The 23503-nt window shown below is 42.5% G+C and overlaps 2 protein-coding genes across 2 annotated transcripts; one reads left to right on the top strand and one right to left on the bottom strand.

Moving 5' to 3' along the window:
• Positions 1-6469: 6469 nt before the first annotated feature.
• LOC117496745 (gonadotropin subunit beta-2-like) lies at positions 6470-12332 on the bottom strand. Its single transcript, XM_034148484.1, has 3 exons — positions 12243-12332; positions 8035-8153; positions 6470-6855 (listed from the first exon to the last, which is right to left on the bottom strand). Exons 1-3 carry the CDS (start codon positions 12325-12327, stop codon positions 6622-6624), a joined length of 438 nt encoding a protein of 145 aa, XP_034004375.1. The 5' UTR covers positions 12328-12332; the 3' UTR covers positions 6470-6621.
• A 3154-nt stretch (positions 12333-15486) lies between these two features.
• LOC117496746 (cytochrome c oxidase assembly protein COX20, mitochondrial-like) lies at positions 15487-23272 on the top strand (the record flags this gene model as incomplete). The annotated part of the gene is given in 3 exon segments (XM_034148485.1): positions 15487-15626; positions 21732-21846; positions 23209-23272. Coding segments are annotated over 3 exon segments (209 nt in total), but the record flags the coding sequence as incomplete, so codon positions are not given.
• Between the last annotated feature and the right edge of the window lie 231 nt (positions 23273-23503).

Below are 23503 nucleotides of genomic sequence, written 5' to 3'. Positions count from 1 at the left end.
AATTATTATTATAATCCTGTGTATACATTTTGTAAATAGTGCAATACCTCCATGGCGCATAACTGCACTTTACAAGCCAGGGAAGGTGCCAGAATCCTGGGCATACATTTTGTTAATAGTGCAACACCTCCAGGGCGCATAACTGCACTTTAAAACGTAGGGTAAAAAATGTAGTAGTACTGTTATAGCAGCAGTACTGCTACGTGTAAATAGTTGATGTTTTAGGCTGTGTGTACTGTGGTTTTTGTTCAAAAAAAAAAAAAAAAAAAAAAAAAAACAATAACCTTGATGGTTACCAGGGGCAGATAAAGTGCCACTTTCCATCAGCACCGGGGAGACACTCTCCTTGGTGCTGAACCCTGTGATGAGCGCTCAAGTGTTGGCGGAGGAGGTGTAAGCCAGAGGAGGGTGAACAAATGTTAAAGTGTTTGAACCTCCAGCCCAGAAGGGGGTGGTGGTGCCAATAAGAAGGCCGAATTTGGATGCTGATGGGCGGACATAAATACTACTCAGAGTGGCGACGCGTGTGTTCGGTGGACAGATGGTTAATATTATGCAGCAAGGCCCACCGGGTAAGCCGGCTGCCCCTAACCTGTCGGTTATAGGCAGCATGGCTCGCTGCATACATCTGCTGCCTTTAAAACTTATTGGTTTTTAGGCAGCTCGGTTTTTCTCCTCTGTCCCAGACCTACCTCCTACACACGGTTGTAATGAGCCCACGAGTGCCATTATTACAGTGTGGACAGCACTGCACACACCTCCGCTCATCCCTTAGGGGTGTTGAGCGTGAACGCACCTCAAGGTCCGGTTTACGAGCTTTCTCCTAAATGTGACATAAATGAGAGCCTGTGTGAAATGCAGCGTCTGGAGGACTCTGGCGTGGCTCGTCACCATGACAACCACAGCACATCCAGAGCAGGTTCGCGCGCTGAGTGGACGGCGCGTGTGTTCGATGGACAGAGGGAAGTACTGTAATATGCAGCAAGGCTCCCCGGTTAAGCCGGCTGCCAATAGCCTATTGGTTACTTGGCAGCATGGCTCGCTGCTTAAGCCGGCTGTTTTTTTTTAACTTATCAGTTAATAAAACAGCAGGGCTTACTATTCAATTCGTCTACCTTAAACCTTCCGGTTATTAGGCAGCACGGATTTTTCCTCTGTCTCAGACGTACCTCCTACCCACGGTCGTAATGAGCTCACGCCCCCCAGGTGTCATGCTCACTATGTACCCATCTCCCTCTGGCCCTCAAACAGCAGAGAGCGGACGCTTTCGCTGCTGCTGCTGCTGCGGTCGAGGATGATTGGGCAGTCCAGGAGGTTTACTCCGTGGAAGAAGCCCTTGATTCCTGGGTCCGAGTGGAGGGCACAAGTCGGATGACTACGCCCCCTCCATTCATGGATCAAAGGGGCCATTATTACGCCTCGTGGGGACAGCACTGCACACACCTCCGCTCATCCCTTAGTGGTGTTGAGCGTGAACGCGCGGTTTACGAGACTTCTCCTAAAACGGCGACATAATGAGAGCCTGTGTGGAGGGCTCTGGCGTGGTTTGCCACCAACCACAGCACATCCAGAGAATGTACACCCGGCGCTATCAGAGTATTACTCAGGGTGGCGGCGTGTGTGTCTGATGGACAGATGGATGAGCAGGCGGATGGGCAGAGGGTAGTCTCTGCAATTCGCCTCTCCCCCCCGCAGTTCTACGGGATACAGGGAACCCTGTCATCCCAGGAACAGTGTCTCGCGCTCCGTGCAGAGCGGCAGGAACTCTGTTAAAGGAAGCCTTTTTCCAGGGTTCCTCAAGGGGAAGAAAATCAGGGGTTTTTACTCCCGCAATTTTCTGGTCCCGAAGGAGACGGGGTGGGGGGGAATGAGACCGATCCTCGATCTGTCAGTGTTCAACAAGGGAATGGCCTTTTCCCATGCTGACGATCAAACAGGTGCTGGAGCATCTGTCAAGCCTGGGTTTCATTATCAAATGGAAGAAGAGCTGTCTCCTTCCCTCCCAGGTTATCATTTAACTGGGAGTGGAATTGAACTCAGCCCGCATGAGAGCGCGACTCTCACAGCGGAGAGGGGAGAAAGTGACAGCTCTCCTCCGGCGCGTCACACCCCGCGGGGCGGTGACAGCCCTCGCTGTGATGCAGCTTTTAGACATGATGTCAGCTGGTCACGTGGTGATCGCCCTGGGTCTCCTTCACTTGAGGAGACTCCAGAGGTGGTTTATTCGCCTGCGCATCGACCCTGTGCATCAGAGGAGACGCATGGTGTACATTCCTCCTTCCGTGGGTTTGGTTTTAACCTACTGGAAAAATCTCCACGACTTGTCAGTGGGGGTGCCCCTGGGCAGAGTGACGTCACACACCGCAGTGTTCACAGACGCATCTCTCGCAGGCTGAGGAACGTGCATGTCGCAGGCAGAGGGGGGACAGTGGCCGGTTCACATGTCTCTCCATATAAACGTGCTGGAATTACTCTCCGTATGGAGAGTAATCCAGCATTTTTTCGCCCCGTTGCGGTACAATCAACATGTGTTGATTCGAACAGACAACAAAGCAGCGGCGGCCTACATAAATCGCAGGGAGGTGTACGATCAGCGCAGCTGCTTCACACACCAGAGCATCCTACACAGCCAAATGGACAGCGTTCCGTTTGACATGTAGGGAAAAGCCTGGACCCCGTTACGGTCACCCTGCCTCACGTGCTGTCGTTCCTCCAGCTGTTGCTGGACAGGAACTGGCTTATAGCACGGTCAAAACATATGCTGCTGCCATTTCATCTTGCCACGTAGGTTTTGGTGTCAGCACGGTGTTTAGTCACCCTCTGACAAAGCGTTTTCTACGGGGAGTACAGAGACTCAGACCTGTGTCACGCGCTTTGGCGCCTCAATGGGATTTGGCTTTAGTGTTACGCGCACTGAGAAAAGCTCCATTTGAACCTTTAGATCAGGTCCCCCTAAAAGTTCTTGTCAGCCAAAGTAGCTCTGCTCTTGGCTCTGACATCAGCTAAAAGGGGTGAGTGATTTGTCTGCTCTCTCTGTGGCTCCGTCATGTCTCCAGATCCAAGGAGATGGCAGCTTAGCTGTTTTGCGCCCTAGCCTGGTTTTTATGCCAAAAATTATCACAGTCTCTTTTTTAGATCAAGAGTGATAACTTTGGAGGGTTTTTTTCCTCCTCCTCACATCAGAGGAGGAAGCCACATCTCATCTCCTCCGTCCCGTGCGCGCTGTCATGCTATACGGCATGAGCGGCTGTGTTGCGCAGTTCCCAGGGTCTGTTTGTGCATTACAGAGAGCGCTCAATGGGGCAGCCTCTGTCTGCACAACGCCTGTCACACTGGCTGTGTGAGGCTGTGTCACAGGTGTATGTCTCCTCTGGGGTGGATCCCCTGGAGAACATCAAGCGCACGGCACCAGAGGAATTGTATCAACCTCTACGGCGTTGCACGGAGGACTGACAGTGGAAGACATTTGCACTGCGGCGTCTTGGTCTTCCCCCTGTTCTTTTATTCGTTTTTATTTGAGGGATGTCTCCCATTCCTCTCTGACACACTCAGTAGTGAATGTCCTGTCAGAGTGAGTAATGTCGGGGACACAACTGTGTGCCCTCTCTCCTGCCTGTCGGCACTCAGAGAGCTGCCCTGTTTCCTCTCTTTTTTCGTTGTAACAAGTGGGACTTTGGTCTCTACTTTTTATAACGACAGGTATTCACCTTCATTCCCTCATGGAGAATATTCATTTTAAATGCTACATTTCCAGGGACTGTGATGCTCCATTACGCATGGCGCAATGGACATGGGTTATTAAATTGAGTAGATGTGTTTTTGTGCTCCTGGTAACGGACGGACCAGTGGGGCGTGGACTACATCCTGCTTCGCCCTTAACCCAATAGCGATAGCCTTAGAGGGCGAAGCCTTATACGAAATAGAACTGGGGTTACGTACTGTAACCCAGCTTCTATGAGTATAGGCGCAGCCCTCTAAGGTTCGGGCCCCACTGGCTCCCTGAATAGCTGAAGAAAAGCTGTTGGCGTGGGAGCAGATGGTCGGGCCTACTTCCTATTTATACGGAAGTGAGGCCGTAGGTGGGGCCCACGTCATAGGTGGGCGTGGATTAAGTCTGTCAGTGCTGCACACGTGCAGTGGGATTACCCAATAGCGATAGCCTTAGAGGGCTGCGCCTATACTCATAGAAGCTGGGTTACAATACGTAACCCCAGTTTTTAAATCAACACTTAAAACTCACTTCTTCTCTCTGGCCTTCTAGCCTTTTCTTATCAAGCTCAACTCTTGTGGAATTAGCTTCCAGTTTGTGTTCGGGCGGCAGACAGCCTCTCCGTTTTAAGAGTACGCTTAAGATCTTCCTTTTGATAAAGCTTATAGTTGATAAAATAATCAAATGAGAGTGCTTTGACGCAGATACGTTGTGCCTCTTCACCTACATTTTGGTTCTTGCTCTTTCACTTAAATCCTAAAAATGTGGATCTTATATTTAAAACTAAGGTTATTACTACGCTTTCTATTTTCTCTTTATCCAAAACCTTTTCCCTCTATGACAGGGGTATTCAACTAAAATTCAACGAGGTCCAGTTAGAGAAAATCTCCCCATGCAAAGGTCCGGAACATCAAAATGTCTAAGTTGCTTTATGAATTAGTGTGATATATATTGAAGTAGCCTGTAGCTTTATCAACATTTGCATGTAATCAACAACTGACTGCCAATCAAATAAAGAAAGTACAATTCAAAAACAACAATATTTATTGTCAATTAACATTGAACTATACAGATATACAGTAAAATACTGTGGATATGTGTAATGTTCCTCTCTGGCTGCATTTAAAAATAAAATAGGAGAAAATAAATAAAATAGCTTTTGAAAATGTGTGCATCTTAAAAGTACTTAATTTTAGATAAATAAAATAAAGTGTAGCAGCAGCTTGAGTTTCCCTTTTTCTTTGTTAACCGTTTCACATCATGACCTAACAGTTTCAGACGATTATAGAACAATATCAGTCTTTACACATCATAACAATTGAACAGTTTTAAAGTTTCTCTTTCTTTCCCTCTTATATTGCAGTCCCTCACTCACTTTTTTTTAATTCAGTGCGAGAATTGAGCTCGAGCTTGTCCTGCCAGGAGTTTAAATCTGGGCTGAAATGGTGTCAGGGCCATTCTCATACACATGCAGGTGCTCATTGGTTAGCCTCGGTTAGCCTCGGTTAGCCTGCCCTGGAACGATATTTAGTTTTAATTTTGATCCTGGTGAGCTGATCATATTGGGATCTGAGACTGCTTATTTTTTGTGACCTCCGTTCTGACTTGAGAGGGAATGTTTGGTCAAACACTTTGTGTTTTGTCTCATAGTGGCGTTTTGACACTTTTAATGAGCGCCACGGTCTCTGAACAAATGAGACACACTGGCTCTGTGCTCCCAGTGGGCAGGATGAACATGAATGAGTCCGTCCACTCAGGGTTAAAAGCTCTGTTCTCACTTCTTGGAGAGCGCCATGTGTAATTATTTGTCTCTCCCTGTCTGCTGCTAACACGCCTGTTCACTCTCCTCTCCGCTTCTCTCCCTGTATCGCTAATTATTCTCTTTACTCACTCTCCTCTCCGTCTTCTCTGCCTGTATCGCTAACTCTTCTCTTCACTCACTTTCCTCTCCGCTTCTCTCTGCCGCTCTCTCGTCTCTTCTTTTGTGTTTCTCTCCCTGTATCGCTCACTCGTCTCTTTCGCCCCCTGTCGGCAGTGGTTAAAATAGACTCGCCCCGTCAAAATTGAAATCCCCTATTAATGTATTGATTATAGGTCCGGGTCCGTATAGGTCGGCGTCTGGGTCCGGATCCGGACCGCGGTCCGCCTGTTGCCGACCCCTGCTCTATGACCTCACGAGGTTTTATTAGAGGGAAACAGGTCTGCAGAGAAGGCTTATACCAGCCGGGGAGTGTTATGCCGTAGCCACAGCGTACCTCCTTACCTCTCACCAATTCCAACTAAGGCCCCAGCGGGGACTTTGCTCCCTGCGTGTGCCTGTCTGTTTTTTCTGCAGTATTTGCACAGGAAATAACAACATTTACTGATAAACGTAACACTCTTTATTCACCTCAGTTGATGCTGAACACTAACACAGTTTTTCATCAGCGTTTTGCAGGTTTTTTGTGACACTAGTAGTAGAAAGGGACGTCGTTCATGCAGGTTTTTGGTGTCAGTAGAATCATTTTTAATCGTTTTATGATGCAGCTAAATGTCATTCAGTGTGTGAATGTTCCAGTTATTAAATGCTGCAACTAATGATTCAGAAAGGGATGTCGTTCATGCACTATTTTATCAGTTGTATTAATTTTATATCCTATATATATTCATGTTGCTCTGTTGGAGGAGTCATATCTACTCTGTTGCTAATGTTCACATGACAATAAATCCTCGAAACTTGAAACAGGAAATACACATTTCCACTGATACACGTAACACTCTTTATTCACCTCAGTTGATGCTGAACACTCACACAGTTCTTCCTCAGCTTATTACAGGTTTTGATGTCTCTAGTAGTAGAAAGGGACGTCGTTCATGCAGTTCTTGTGACTCTAGTAGTAGAAAGGGACGTCGTTCATGCAGTTCTTGTGACTCTAGTAGTAGAAAGGGATGTCGTTCATGCAGAAGTTGGGCCTCAGACCCTCGAAGGTGCAGTCGGACGTCTCCATGCTGCAGCGGCCGCAGTGGCAGCTCAGAGCGACCGGGTAGGAGACGGTCGGGTCGATGCCGAGGGGGCAGTCAGGGAGGTCAAAGGTCATGTAGTGGTAGTCCTCGTACGTGCACACATGCTGGTACACTTTGCTGAACAGGGACTTGATGACAGAGTCCTGGGGGGGGGGGCAGATATTAAATCATTACATATTTTTGATTGAATTCTTTGATTTGATTTGTAAAACAATAATACAAAAAATTATAATAATGACATGAAACAAGAGAATTATGATACTGTGCAAACTTAAGCAGTATCAAATTGATAAACACAAATATTATTGACTTACAAATTATATATAAACAAATGATCTATTACACATCCGAACATTTTCCGAATATATTCACTGTTTTGCACGTGTTGTTTATCTTCTTCTGCTGATATGTATATCTTCATTGGTTTCAATAGAGCCTCTAATGCAGGGGTGTCAAACTCAATGGCACAGCCCCACCTAGTGTCAGCAGTAAGTAGTTAAAATAATAATTTAAAAAATATATACATATACATCTTAAAATATATATTAAGATCATGTTTAGTCATCTGATTCGTCTGTACATAGCTGTTTTAGTCTGTGTTCTTCTAATTAGTGTCCACATTGTGCCTATTGAGCCGTTTTGAGCGACGTGGGTCAAGCCCCGATCCAGCCCCTCTCTCTCACTGTCTAAGTGAATGGGTGCTGTAAAAACGACACTGCGCATGCTCAGAGTATTTTTCTATTCAATAAAATAATCACCATAGGGGCACTGTGCTGCCATACCCATCAAACGTCATCTCACATAATTCAGAGAGCTGATTGGCTGTAAGTACGTGTGCCACGAAAAGTGTAGTGTGTGAAGAGGAGACGAGAGAGAGCAGCGTATAGCGATTAAAATCAGTAAAACGGAAAGAAAATGAATGAAGTTGACTTCAGCTTTGGTAAGTTCATTTTATGTCATATCTTTTGTTGATCTTCTGTGTTTTGCCTAGGCTATTGCTCTGCTGGATCGATTGATATTGTGACACTGTATTGTTAACATGGCCCACCAGTGCAGAAATACCCGGATGTTGACAAGCAAGCCTCTATCACGACTTTTACTTCACTATAACACACATTTTTGTGGAGAATACGAAGATTTTTTCAGTTCTTGTCAAGCAAATGTATATGTATTACACATTGTCACTCCCAACTCGTCCTATATGTCAGGATCCCTTGGCGTCACTATCAACGCAGTGGGGGCCCTTTAGCGTCGATTTTCAACTATCAGGGAGTCCCATTGACTTGCATAGAGCGACTTTATCCCACTATTCCCCACAGTACCTTGGTGGGGCAGTGTCCGCTGCAGATGGTCGTCTCCACTTGATGACACTTCGGACAGCCGTCCTTCTCCAGAGAAACCGTCTGGTTCACGAGCTGACAGAGAGGCAGCTGGAAGGCAACTGAGGAGGGAGAGGGTTGTTGGGAAAATACTGAATGTACTCTTCCAATATGAGAGTAACATGATAACAAAGGTATCCCAACTGTAGCTGTGTACATGACAGGATGTATGATTACCTAGAAGAGCATCAGGACTGTTTGAGGCATATGATAGCTATGTGATTAACATGATGATTCAGCCTCTATGGAGATAGACATATGACAAGCATGATCATTTCTGACGTGGAGCTAATCTGAAGTAAACATTGAATACTGCTTTCTATTCCTCCATCTTGTGACTGTGTAACTCCCTCTCTTGGATATCAGCATGTGAAGGACACTGTTCAGGAACTAGTTGATGCTCTGGATGTGATGACTACTTCCATTCTGGAGAGGATCACAAATACATCGATCCTGAGATTGAAGCTCAAGCCGGTGACGAGTGATTATTAAAATGTTTAAGTATTCAGAAAAAGTCAGAATTCTGAGAAAAAAGTCAGATTTTTTGAGAAAATGTCAGAATTCTGAGATTTTGAGAAATCAACAAAACATAAGACAGACAACTACAGATAGCACCACACATGATGGTTACTTGTTGTTATTTAGGGCTGCCTGTATGGATCAGGTTTTTGCTGAAGCGAGCCCTTTTACTATAATAATAATATGTTATGTATTAAATAAACTGTATAGGTACAATGAGCGACATCTAGTGACAGATTTTGGAACATTGATTTGATTTTTCTCATGGCAGTTAGACTCTAGAGACAAACCAGGGGACTTTATTTTTATTTTTAATCTGTGTCTGTCCATTTGGTGTAGTATTTTATCCAATATTACATTTGGTTTATATATTACTCATGTAGGGGTTGTGGAAGAGCGTAGGGCTCCGGAGGAGCCCTGCGTGGTGCACTGGCTCTCGGTAAATGAGTGTTTAAAAAAACATTAAAAGACTCCATAAACATAGCCCTACTAAGACCTTATAAAAAGCCTGTTAAAAAGCAGATCTCCCCAACCCAGGGTCTCTGGAGGGGGGGGGTGTGTGTGTGTGTGTGTGTGTGTGTGTGTGTGTGTGTGTGTGTGTGTGTGTGTGTGTGTGTGTGTGTGTGTGTGTGTGTGTGTGTGTGTGTGTGTGTGTGTGTGTGTGTGTGTGTGTGTGTGTGTGTGTGTGTGTGTGTGTGTGTGTGTGTGTGTGTGTGTGTGTGTGTGTGTGTGTGTGTGCGTGTATGGAGCTGGTCCCAATGGAATCAGTAAAAGACCTTAAATGAGAAGGGGATCTAAAATGGTTGATTCAAAGTGATTCTAGTTCTGTTAGTTAAAACCATGAATAAAATACATTTAAAAGTGAAAGTGCAAGTATTAAAACACAAGTGCAATAATAAAATAAGTAGAATTAAAACAATCTCCCCAATAATTGAAACTAATTAATTGATTATTAATCATTTTAAAAGTAAAAGGAGTGTTATAATTAAACTAATAATAATAAGTAAAAGAGGGAAGGGGGGCACACCGGGTTAGTAAAATGGTATAAAAATGAACTAGATGTCACTGGAAAATAAAAACCACTAAGAGCAAGGTCGGGTAAGTTTAAAAGATTCCATAGGACAGGTGTTTAGATTGCTCTGTTTATTTAAAAAGGTGGCAGGTCGGTGAAGAGTTTCTCTCTGCGGGTGGTTTTTCTGGCCTCCAGGTAATAAAATTAATTAAAATAAATATAAATAAATAAATAAAAGGATCACTCCTCATTGGCTTTGATTACAATCATAAGGTAAAAACATGCACATATATACTTTAAAGGTGGGGTAGGTAAGTTTGAGAAACCGGCTCGAGATACACTTTTTGTTATATTCCATGGAATGCTCTTAACATCCCGATAGCAATGAATATCTGAAGTGCTTTGACAAAAAATCCATAAAGAAATATCATCTGTGGAAGCCGTGGTACTGTAAAAAGCACGACCAATCATTTGAGCCGGCCCGGCTAAAATAACTGGATGGCCTACCTGCCTGTCAGCCTTCCATCTGTGCACAAACTTATCTCGTGCCCTCATTGGTCATGTGCGCGTTCGTGTGTGTTGGAGGAGGGGCTCTGTAAGGAAGAGGCAGATTTGTTCCGGCTGTGTATTTTCAAATTTGAGCGATCTCGAGCTGGTTTCTCCAAAATTACCTACCCCACCTTTAAAGGGATAAAACATGTAATAAGTGATAAAAACATAAATATGAACACCATTAAGATAAATAAGATAGTGCTAAAAACATGCGTTAAAAATGAAGCACACCAGTAAAAAAAGTCCAGATGAGGAGGATCACTAAAATTAATTGTTTTGGAATAAATATAAAAATCTCTATTTGATCAAATACGTGGAGGGTGGATTCAAACAGACTGACACACCCGCAGAGAAGGAGATTAAAATCACCGATCTGCAGGGGAGAGAAACTGGGGGGAGAGGAGATCATACAGGTTGTTGAGGTTATTAAAACATGTTTGAGTGGTGGGAGGTGGACCCATCAGTTGTACTTTTCGTTTAATCCGCCCGGGTCAATGGTGCCCAGGCGATGGATCCACCTCCGCTCCGCCGCTCGCCTCTGAGCCGTGCTCCAGCCGCTGCTGCTCTCCAGGCCCATAGACTGCACATTCTGGAGGCCATGGAGTTTAAAATGGTTGTATAAAACGCTCGTGCCGTCCCCGTCTCTAATTCTGTATCGGTGTTGTTTTATTATGAGGCTGATCTCATTGCGCGTTTCCCCCACATAGAGGTCACCTGTCACCATCTTGTGGTGGCAGGGGAGAGGCACGGGCACATGTTTCATATCTCGGTTAATTTAATAAAACCAATGCTGTTCTTAGAGAGTATTTTACCTTATTTAGGGTAATGTCTGTGGCATGGTTATGGACACGTGGATACAACAACTATATCATAAGGTAGGGAAGGAAAAGATGGGGATTCAATAAGGAAATGGAGAAAAAGAGAGTACTGATTGTAAGTGACAAAATAATACTAAGGGGTAGGAGAGGTTTTTAGGGTTTAAATTCAGGAGGGAAGAAGGTTCGGATTAGGTAAGAAGGTGGGGAGTGGTTATGGTTAGGATGGGGGGAAGGGAAGGGTTAAATTGAAGGGAGGGAAGAGTGAAGGTTTAGATACAAGGGAAGGGAATAGATTATGGTTAGGAAAGAAGATAGGAGTGAAGTTAAAGGGGTTTGAGGTAGGGAGTAGGGTTAGGATAGAGAGAAGGGGGAGGGGTTAGGGTTAGGATAGAGAGAAGGGGGAGGGGTTAGGTTGGAGGGATTTAAAGTTTGGAAAATTAGGATTAGGTGAGAGGGGAAGGAAAGGTTAGAGCCATACCAGTTTACTCTTCCTGGGTAGTTGGGGGGGGGTAAGTGAGGGTAAGGGGGGACAGTCATAACCACCATTTACTAGAACGGCAGGTACTGGGGGGGGGGAGGCCTTGTCGGCTAGCTGGATAGCTAGGGGATTTGGGAATATAAGTAGTTCTGCCCAATGCATCTTATCTAACCCATAACTGTTTACTCTTCCTGGGTAGGGGGGTTAGGGTTAGGGTCAGGGTTATGAAATGCCAGGTTTTAGGCCTTGGTTTGAACATTCAACCCTGAAAATAAAAAATCAATCCTGACAGGACTAGATAGCAAGTAAGTAAATCTGTTACAGAGCCTGTCAATGTATAAATTGAGGAAATCAATGTTAGTCTGTTAACCAAAGTACAGCCATCTATTAATGTATTCATTACATTGCCAGTATTTTTCGTTGTTGTGAAAAAAAGAATCGCCCCCTCGGATTTTTTAACAGCCCCCTCAGTCATTTCATCCTGGAGGCGGGCCTGTACCTGCTAAATGTTCCTATCATTATCCATATCATTATGACATTATAGTACTTTGCATTGAACTGGCACTTCTATCCAAAGCGACTTACAAAGAGCGATAAGTCCTAAAGAACAAAATAAAAATGTATTCGCTTCACAAACTATTGTTGGTGCTATTTTCTTTTATAGAACATTGAATCTGCTCAAAGCCCAGAGTGAACAACTCAGAGGGACTTTCAAAAGACACTCACAGTATAATATAATATTATAAATGTAATTAAAATGAGTTGTAGTTACCTGCAGGAGCCGGTGGCCAAATGTAAGCTCCCAAAAACAGACTCAGCAAGAAGGAGAACTTCACTCCTCGGAGCTGAACAGCCATCGTCCTGCAGGAGACTTCATCAAACACAAAACTGCAGTCTGTTAAGGGTGAAAACACACAACCTGGCATCCATAAAAATAACAACCTGGCATCCTTAAAGCATTATTAAAGTGTCTACTAGACGAGATGCACTTCTACATTTTGAGAGTTTGGGCTCGTGTGCATCCATTTAATATCTTCTATCAGAACAGGGGAAAGAAAACGTCAATATAAACGCTTAGATGTTTATTTTACTAACTTTGTTCCTGTAGATTTCTCCTGAATTCACCATAAAAGGCATCACAGAATTACCCACTTTCACATTTAAACATAACATATTAATAACATTTAAAACAAAAATATATTAGCCTTAGTTTAAGTCATAACATAATGTACCTTGTTCACCTGAAGTAACTCACTAATTAAGTTTCAGTATCGACGTTTTTAAGTATATCCTATGCAATACCTGCTATAACGACTATTTCTCAACACTGTAATCATTTAAATAAAGATTAATTACTCTTACTATTGCCTGCAGGATTTATCCCACTTTCTCCACTTCTAAATCAAAGAGAAATACATAAAATATCATCCAGATAAATCCAAATCCAGATCTATGTATTAAAAGCTGGTTCTTGTTGTCAAAGACTCACCTGTGTGTGTCTGCAGGCGGTTCTGATGCTGGCTCTCCTGCTGGGTTTTTATACCACAGAAAAGACTCTGTATCCAGGATGAAAGTGGATCATATCGGACGTCATCACCTGGTTACCTGTGTTCAGGATGTCAGGTTTAATCTGCTGCGGATGGTCAACGTGACACACTCACTTCCTCCTGTTCATTATTAGTGGATTTGATCCTGTTGTTCAGAGGATCAAGGTTGTCGTTTTTTACTTCATGTCGGGAAAATACTGAATGTCCTCTTCCAATATGAAAATACATGATAACAAAGGTATCCCAACTGTAGCTGTGTACATGGCAGGATGTATGATTACCTAGAAGAGCATCAGGACTGTTTGAGGCATATGATAGCTATGTGATTAACATGATGATTCAGCCTCTATGGAGATAGACATATGACAAGCATGCTCATTTCTGACGTGGAGCTAATCTGAAGTAAACATTGAATACTGCTTTCTATTCCTCCATCTTGTGACTGTGTAACTCCCTCTCTTGTACATTACATTACATTGCATTTAGCTGACGCTTTATCCAAAGCGACTTACAATACGTGCATTCGACCAAGAAGATACAAACTTGAAGAAAACAGAATCATATAAGTACATCAGGTTTCATAGAGCCAACACATTTCAAGTGCTACTCAACTAGCTTTAGATAAGCCAGTCCTTTATTAATATATAAGTGCTTTGTTAGTAATTCTTTGTTAGTAATTCTATCGCTCGAAGTGGAGTCGAAAGAGATGAGTTTTCAGTCTGCTCCGGAAGATGTGTAAGCTTTCTGCTGTCCTGATGTCAATGGGGAGCTCATTCCACCATTTTGGAGCCAGGATAGCAAACCCACGTGTTTTTGCTGATGGGAACTTGGGTCCCCCTCGCAGTGCGGGTGCAGCGAGCCGTTTGGCCGATGCAGAGCGGAGTGCACGTGCTGGGGTGTACAGTTTAACCATGTCCTGGATGTAGGAAGGGCCAGATCCATTCACAGCATGGTACGCAAGCACCAGTGTCTTGAAGTGGATTCTAGCAGTTACTGGAAGCCAGTGAAGGGAGCGGAGGAGCGGTGTGGTGTGGGAACATTTAGGAAGGTTGAAGACCAGACGAGCCGCTGCATTCTGGATGAGCTGCAGAGGTCGGATGGCGCAGGTAGACCAGCCAGGAGGGAGTTGCAGTAGTCTAGGCGTGAGTTGGCGTGCATGTGAAGGACACTGTTCAGGAACTAGTTGATGCTCTGTATGTGATGACTACTTCCATTCTTGAGAGGATCATAAATACATGCATCCTGAGATTGAAGCTCAAGACGGTGATGAGTGAGATTTTTCTAACACTTTAATTTCATTTTTTCTTAAACAACCCATACAGTGTCAAAGACAAAAAAACAGGTGTGCAGGTTGTCAATTTTTTTCTTAACCCCCCCCCCCCCTACAGAATAAGACAAGATGAATAGTACACAAACATTTAAAATGATAGACAAACATATGGTGGAAATCACAGCACAAAAAACTAAACAACAACAAAAAAACACATACAAAGTTTGAGATAAATGTTTTGGAAGGACAATGTCGAGGGGTACATTTTACTCGTATCAAATATAGACGTCCAATAACCCTGTTACTGACTTACATCTGTTGCCTAAGGGATCTACCCCATGATACATCTTTGCTAGCTTTTAAGGGTTTTTAATGCATTAAGATTAAGATGACACAGGATGATTGGGGACAAATGAGCAAGATGGAAACCCAAAAATGTCCTTTTTCTTTGGTATAAAGGTTAATTTCCTCTGTGATGTGACCATGCATTCATGTGTCGTATGTACTTACAATTCAACAACAGCTATTTATTTCACTATTAAGAAAAATATACGACTATATTTCATATTTACCTGCAATTGATTAAAGTTAGTTTGATATATCTTAACCTCCACTTTACCTCACTGAGTACTTGCTACATGCTCCTGCTGGCCATTTAACTGCGTGTTTACCATGTGTATTGTCTCGATCACAGTGTTTCACTTCCCAAGGTGGAAATGCAAGCTGTGAAACTGAATCAAACTGTTTGAATTAAATAAGAATAACAAAAAAAAGTTTAAAAAAAATGAAAGATATGACATTTACACACCAAAAAACTAAAACAAATGGAAAATGAATAAGGTATACAGACACAAGGAAACTATTGCTGTCTGGCAAAAGCTAAACTGCTTTTATTGTTTGTTATTTAGTTTATTTGTATGTAAGATTAGAATAACCCTTTAAAATCCAGACAACAAACATACAAATAAGATCCAGACAACACACACAAAACACGAAATAAATGGGAACAAAGTACACAATACAGACATAGGACGTCACTACCGTCTAGCAAACATAATAACTAAAATATTTCTGTTATTTAATATACATTTCTCTTAAAGAAATTCAAAGTTGAGACGAAGCTTTCAAATCCGGAACTAATCATTCGTCATTTTGAGTCGGACATAAAAGCGGACGGACCGATGTGGCACTGCGCATGCGTGGTGACCAATGTGTTACGAAAAATGCTTTTTACCTGAAGGTTTTCTGAGTTTTGCTGGATAAATATTTATTGTAAACGTATTAAAATAAGACAAACACAGCGGGGGTAATGGCGGAAGAAGAGCAGGAGAGCAAGAAGGTGAGTATCTCATTCAGCTGTTGTTTTATTCATGATTTAAGGAAGTGTTTTAGAATATAGAGGCGATTCTAGAAGGTCAAAAACACCGGAAAACGTCCAGAAACGGATCAAAACATTCATACAGATCACCTCGTTGTTCAGGGTTTAGTAGTTTAACATCACCTTAATATAAAAGTTGATATGTATAACCTAAAGCTCATTCAAACATAGATCTGGTTTACCATCTGTGTGTCTGTCTTCTGTGTTCAGAGATAACAGAAGCACAGCTCATGTTAACTTAAAACAACTTCAATGTTAAATATTTTTAATATACACGAAGGAAGTTCATTTGGTTATCAAAGAAACTACATGCAGTAATACGTGTATTCTGGTCTTGAACAAAAGGCAGTCTTGGTGATGTACAGAGGTGGAAAGAAATGTGAATGAAATGTCATACTTTTACTAAACTACAATTCAAAAGTTCTTCCTCCGCAATAAGCACTTTTCCACCTAATACTTTAATTACATTTTCCTGTTTGTGCTTGATTACTTTTACTTAAGTACTTCTTATTCTAGTTTCACACCTAAACTTAACTTAACCCATAAGGACCCATTGGGTGTCACATGAACTTTAAATGTTCTGGAAGGTTCCTTATACAGCTTAAGCCTTGTTGTTATCTCATGAAGTCCCTCAGTGACCCACACTGAACAGTCTGGGGGGTCCTGGTCATGTGACTTTGTGTTCCCATGACAACATGTCCAAGATGTCCATGTGCCAGACTAACACATGTGACCGAACGAGCTACAAAATTCAAGCCATTTAAGAATTAAAATGCTTACGTAACATGTCCTTTATTACATTGAACCTGTTGTGGAAACCTTTCTTGATCAAATTGATATGAAACAAATGAGACAAACATCGCTGTGACACCCGGCACTTTGGCAAGTTACCACATACGTTTTTAAAAAGCTTAATAAGCACCGTAACTTTCATGATATCATTTCTCGGTCATAATCGGTTGTCTCCTTGAACGGCCGACTGTTGTGTGACGGCAAATGCTGCGGCCGCAAGGCATTGTGGGGCAGCATTTACTCCTCTCCTTTCGGTGAGGGAGGTCCAGTGGTTCCTAAGCTAAAGGAGGTTATAAAGGAAGTTTGAAACCTCCTTTCCTATCATCTAGAGAATTCGAACAGCAGTTATCATGGCTGCCACTGAGGGACTTCCGGGTCATTTCACTCGGTTATGAAGGTTCCTAAGCTAAATGGACTACTGGACCGCAACCCGGGACTTTAACCCTACACTTTTACAGTAAACCCGGAGTGAGCTATATGCACAATTAGAAATATGATTATGATCTGCTCCGTTAATTTAGCTGATTCAATTATATTGAGTTGATATCGTCTTATTCTTCAATTCAAACTAATTTAAACCAAAAAATCATCCTCATTAATGAAGTTATAAATAAGAGTTATTTTACCATTAAAGCCCAATGTGACACATACTGTACGTCACTTTTCAGATATGTGACACTAGGGGGGGTTTACTTGTCAGAAATGTGTTCTAGGTGGTCTATTTAGTCTAAATGACGTTCCCCTTAATTTCCCCAAAAGTAGAAATGGGTCCGGGTTCTTTTGGGACTAATTTAATTCCCCTTGTCACACTGGTGCTCAACAAGACTCCACTTTTCAATATTTCCCCACGTTTAGAGAACAAATACAAGAAAGTATGAGATTTAACAGATTTCTAGCTGTCTTAGCTAATTCGAGATATTAGTGTGTATTAACGGTGAGCAAAGCCATCACAAGTGAACCAAATCACACTCATATGTGTTGATTTAAGGTTGTAGTGAAACAACTGAGTCACTGTTACTTGGTAATTATTCACCAAATGGCAGAAAAACAATCTATTTTATATGAATATTGACATGGGAATCCAACACTTTCATCATATGTAATAGTCTCATTTGTTCATGTGAACCAGTCGCTGCAAATACAGTAAATTCTGCATTTTAAATAACACTCTTGTTGTGCAATATTCACACACACACACACACACACACACACACACACACACACACACACACACACACATACACATAAATGCAGACACTTACACGTGATACCTCTTTATAATTATTATGACTGGCTCTATCTCTTAGTGAGACCATTACATCAGAATCAAAATGTTTTTTATCACCAAGTACACATAATTAATTTGCTTTGCTACATGAGGTGCTTACAGAGACACAGCTAGAAGAATAGGTAGCAAAATTAAATTAAATACATGTTATGACAGCTATTTAAAAAACTATTATAACAATATTTAAATATGATAAATACTATATACTGTATTTAAAGAGAGAGCTGTGCTGATTTAAAAAGAGGTAGCATGGAGAGGAAATGTTCAACATGTGTAGGATTTATAATTTTAACAAGATGTTCTCATGATGTGCATTGCATAGTATAAATATATTTCAGCAAAATCAAGTGTTTTTTGTATTTTTCTATTCTCTTGACAAGTGGGACAAACCTCAGTTTATTGGATTTTAGTCCCTCGTCTATTTGTATACATAGACTGTATATATAAATGGACATAGTGTCCGTGACGTAACCCATAGGTTTATGCAGAGTTGCTGAGAAGCCCTTAGTAGGCGGAGTCGGCCGCTGCCGTCTCGACAGTGACGTCAGAGCCTAACTCCAGCCTGATCCAAATAAGGGCAAAGAGGCGGAGCCGAGGCGGCATAAGATAACTCCGATATTTAAATGAAGAATACTCCACCAGGCACCAACACAACAAACACGTCCGAGTTCAAGTTGTGTTCCCCAGATCAGCCTCGCAGCCTCGCCCCTGTAGTTAACAGAGCTAACGGAGCTAGCAGAGGGACAGAAAGCTAGAAGCAGCAGTCACCCGTCCATCAAAGGGACCACGCCCTAATTTATGCAAAAACGTTAAGACCTAATATAACTAAAAGGGGTGCGTTATAAAACAATTCACTCCCCAATCCATAGTCATGAAGGTGGAATCTAACTATATCCAGAATAATTGTTATGGCACCCAGGGGTAGAAACGTGTTTATTTCTGCTGTAAAGTTGGGCATGTTAACATGGGGGTCTATGGAAATAGCTCCTTTCAGCCATCCCCTATTGGCCACTAGATGAACTGCAGTTTGTGGCACGTCCTTATGGGCTTCCCGGCTCTGCCCCAGAGTTTGCCGCTTGTTTTTATTTGAACCTGAAGCAAAAAATGTGATTTTTTTTTTTTTTTCAATGGATAACAATTAGTTATTTTCAATAGCTTCCATAGACCTATGACATCAATAGTTTCCATGTCATGTGACCCAATGACTCCAAATCAATGCACTCTTGTATCTGGGTCACAAACACCAGGAATAGATCACTGACACCCAGAATACTAATACACTTATATAAACATATAGAGGTCAGTGAATAAGTGAGTTGAAGGATTCAAGAGTGTTGACCTTTCGGATGTGACTGGAGTTCCAGAGTTGATATGATTTAAAGGTCACCTATTCTGTAAAATCCACTTCATGTCTCTTCTACATCAACATGTGTCCCCTCTTCTTCATGTCTCTTCTACATCAACATGTGTCCCCTCTTCTTCATGTCTCTTCTACATCAACATGTGTCCCCTCTTCTTCATGTCTCTTCTACATCAACATGGTGTCCCCTCTTCTTCATGTCTCTTCTACATCAACATGTGTCCCCTCTTCTTCATGTCTCTTCTACATCAACATGTGTCCCCTCTTCTTCATGTCTCTTCTACATCAACATGTGTCCCCTCTTCTTCATGTCTCTTCTACATCAACATGTGTCCCCTCTCTTCATGTCTCTTCTACATCAACATGTGTCCCCTCTTCTTCATGTCTCTTCTACATCAACATGTGTCCCCTCTTCTTCATGTCTCTTCTACATCAACATGTGTCCCCTCTTCTACATGTCACTTCTACATCAACATGTGTCCCCTCTTCTCCATGTCTCTTCTACATCAACATGTGTCCCCTCTTCTTCATGTCTCTTCTACATCAACATGTGTCCCCTCTTCTCCATGTCTCTTCTACATCAACATGTGTCCCCTCTTCTCCATGTCTCTTCTACATCAACATGTGTCCCTCTTCTCATGTCTCTTCTACATCAACATGTGTCCCCTCTTCTTCATGTCTCTTCTACATCAACATTGTGTCCCCTCTTCTCCATGTCTCTTCTACATCAACATGTGTCCCCTCTTCTTCATGTCTCTTCTACATCAACATGTGTCCCCTCTTCTTCATGTCTCTTCTACATCAACATGTGTCCCCTCTTCTTCATGTCTCTTCTACATCAACATGTGTCCCCTCTTCTTCATGTCTCTTCTACATCAACATGTGTCCCCTCTTCTTTATGTCTCTTCTACATCAACATGTGTCCCCTCTTCTTCATGTCTCTTCTACATCAACATGTGTCCCCTCTTCTTCATGTCTCTTCTACATCAACATGTGTCCCCTCTTCTTCATGTCTCTTCTACATCAACATGTGTCCCCTCTTCTTCATGTCTCTTCTACATCAACATGTGTCCCCTCTTCTTCATGTCTCTTCTACATCAACATGTGTCCCCTCTTCTTCATGTCTCTTTTGCATCAACATGTGTCCCCTCTTCTTCATGTCTCTTCTACATCAACATGTGTCCCCTCTTCTTCATGTCTCTTCTACATCAACATGTGTCCCCTCTTCTTCATGTCTCTTCTACATCAACATGTGTCCCCTCTTCTTCATGTCTCTTTTGCATCAGCATGTGTCCCCTCTTCTTCATGTCTCTTCTACATCAACATGTGTCCCCTCTTCTTCATGTCTCTTCTACATCAACATGTGTCCCCTCTTCTTCATGTCTCTTTTGCATCAGCATGTGTCCCCTCTTCTTCATGTCTCTTCTACATCAACATGCGTCCCCTCTTCTTCATGTCTCTTCTACATCAACATGTGTCCCCTCTTCTTCATGTCTCTTCTACATCAACATGTGTCCCCTCTTCTTCATGTCTCTTCTACATCAACATGTGTCCCCTCTTCTTCATGTCTCTTCTACATCAACATGTGTCCCCTCTTCTTCATGTCTCTTCTTCATCAACATGTGTCCCCTCTTCTTCATGTCTCTTCTTCATCAACATGTGTCCCCTCTTCTTCATGTCTCTTCTACATCAACATGTGTCCCCTCTTCTTCATGTCTCTTCTACATCAACATGTGTCCCCTCTTCTTCATGTCTCTTCTTCATCAACATGTGTCCCCTCTTCTTCATGTCTCTTCTACATCAACATGTGTCCCCTCTTCTTCATGTCTCTTCTACATCAACATGTGTCCCCTCTTCTTCATGTCTCTTCTTCATCAACATGTGTCCCCTCTTCTTCATGTCTCTTCTTCATCAACATGTGTCCCCTCTTCTTCATGTCTCTTCTACATCAACATGTGTCCCCTCTTCTTCATGTCTCTTCTACATCAACATGTGTCCCCTCTTCTTCATGTCTCTTCTACATCAACATGTGTCCCCTCTTCTTCATGTCTCTTCTACATCAACATGTGTCCCCTCTTCTTCATGTCTCTTCTTCATCAACATGTGTCCCCTCTTCTTCATGTCTCTTCTTCATCAACATGTGTCCCCTCTGTGTAAAGAGACTCTGAAAGTTTCAGGAACAAAGATTCTCTCTCTTTTTGTCCTGATCCATTTTTATAAAAACCTGTCTGAAAATGAGCTGATCAGATTTTGGCCACTTTATGATGTCATAACGGTGTTTTGTCTTGTGTAACCATTAGCCAATCAGCAACCAAGGTAACCCCCCCCCCCCTTATCACCTGAATCTCCTCCTAGAGCACCATTGACTTCTTTTTAACCAAATCTCTCTCAGAGGGGCGTGGGGAGGGGCTCCTTATTTTCATCTAAAGTAACAAGACAGAGAATCAGCACTTTGGAAACAGGGCTGAAACAGAGGGGATTCTGGGATGCTGCAATGATCTGTTTGGTGTTTCAGCCAATCAGAGACAGGTTCTGGATATATCTGAGACCTGTGATATACTGATGAGAAACAGTATAATAGGGGACCTTTAAAGGGGTCACTTTGACGGTCTGTTTCTGTCCTCAGGGTTTCCGGCTGCTGGGGATCCTGGATGTTAAAAACACGCCGTGCGCCAGAGAGGCCATCCTGCACGGAGCGGGGGGGGCAGTCGGTGCCGGCCTGATCCACTTCCTGACCACCAGTGAGGCTTATTTTTAGTCTGAACTGTGTGTGGTTTTTTTCTCTGCAAATGTAGGGCATTTTATTGCACTCAACTTTAAAGAGGCCCTATTCTGATTTGTGGTGTTTTTCCCTCTCCTTTAGTTCTATAGGTTTTAAAGTAGAGACACCTGCACATCAGCAGGAGAGGACTCTTTAAAGTAGAGACACTACATACTGATATACACCTGAACATCAGCAGGAGAGGACTCTTTAAAGTAGAGACACTACATACTGATATACACCTGAACATCAGCAGGAGAGGACTCTTTAAAGTAGAGACACTACATACTGATATACACCTGAACATCAGCAGGAGAGGACTCTTTAAAGTAGAGACACTACATACTGATATACACCTGAACATCAGCAGGAGAGGACTCTTTAAAGTAGAGACACTACATACTGATATACACCTGAACATCAGCAGGAGAGGACTCTTTAAAGTAGAGACACTACATACTGATATACACCTGAACATCAGCAGGAGAGGACTCTTTAAAGTAGAGACACTACATACTGATATACACCTGAACATCAGCAGGAGAGGACTCTTTAAAGTAGAGACACTACATACTGATATACACCTGAACATCAGCAGGAGAGGACTCTTTAAAGTAGAGACACTACATACTGATATACACCTGAACATCAGCAGGAGAGGACTCTTTAAAGTAGAGACACACATACTGATATACACCTGAACATCAGCAGGAGAGGACTCTTTAAAGTAGAGACACTAAATACTGATATACACCTGAACATCAGCAGGAGAGGACTCTTTAAAGTAGAGACACTACATACTGATATACACCTGAACATCAGCAGGAGAGGACTCTTTAAAGTAGAGACACTACATACTGATATACACCTGAACATCAGCAGGAGAGGACTCTTTAAAGTAGAGACACTACATACTGATATACACCTGAACATCAGCAGGAGAGGACTCTTTAAAGTAGAGACACTACATACTGATATACACCTGCACATCAGCAGGAGAGGACTCTTTAAAGCAGAGACACTACATACTGATATACACCTGAACATCAGCAGGAGAGGACTCTTTAAAGTAGAGACATTACATACTGATATACACCTGAACATCAGCAGGAGAGGACTCTTTAAAGTAAAGACACTACACACTGATATACACCTGAACATCAGCAGGAGAGGACTCTTTAAAGTAGAGACACTGCATACTGATATACACCTGAACATCAGCAGGAGAGGACTCTTTAAAGTAGAGACACTACATACTGATATACACCTGAACATCAGCAGGAGAGGACTCTTTAAAATAGTCTGTCCTCGTTGGTCTCTCAGTTTTTCTTTGTGTCTTCAGGTCGGGTCAAGAGGTCGTTTGACGTTGGATTTGCAGGATTCATGTTCACCACCCTCGGGTCCTGGTAGGTCTTCATGATGACTCATCCTTCATCTATACCCTTTAAATCAGATGTAACTATTGCTTGTTTTCCCTTGTATACCTACCGTAACAAACAACCTGTTTACTGATAGAAAACCCTGCATGAAGCATCCACCACTTCTTTGTACCTAACTCTAAGGGAATACTTATTTTTGCATCCTAGTTACATAATGCACCGGAGTATATCATATGTGACCTTCTCCATCCTTACATC

Source organism: Trematomus bernacchii, unplaced genomic scaffold (assembly GCF_902827165.1).
Source record: "Trematomus bernacchii unplaced genomic scaffold, fTreBer1.1, whole genome shotgun sequence".
NCBI classification, from domain to species: domain Eukaryota; kingdom Metazoa; phylum Chordata; class Actinopteri; order Perciformes; family Nototheniidae; genus Trematomus; species Trematomus bernacchii.
Note: the sequence above shows the minus strand (reverse complement) of the source record. Positions and strands in the feature narration are given on the sequence as shown.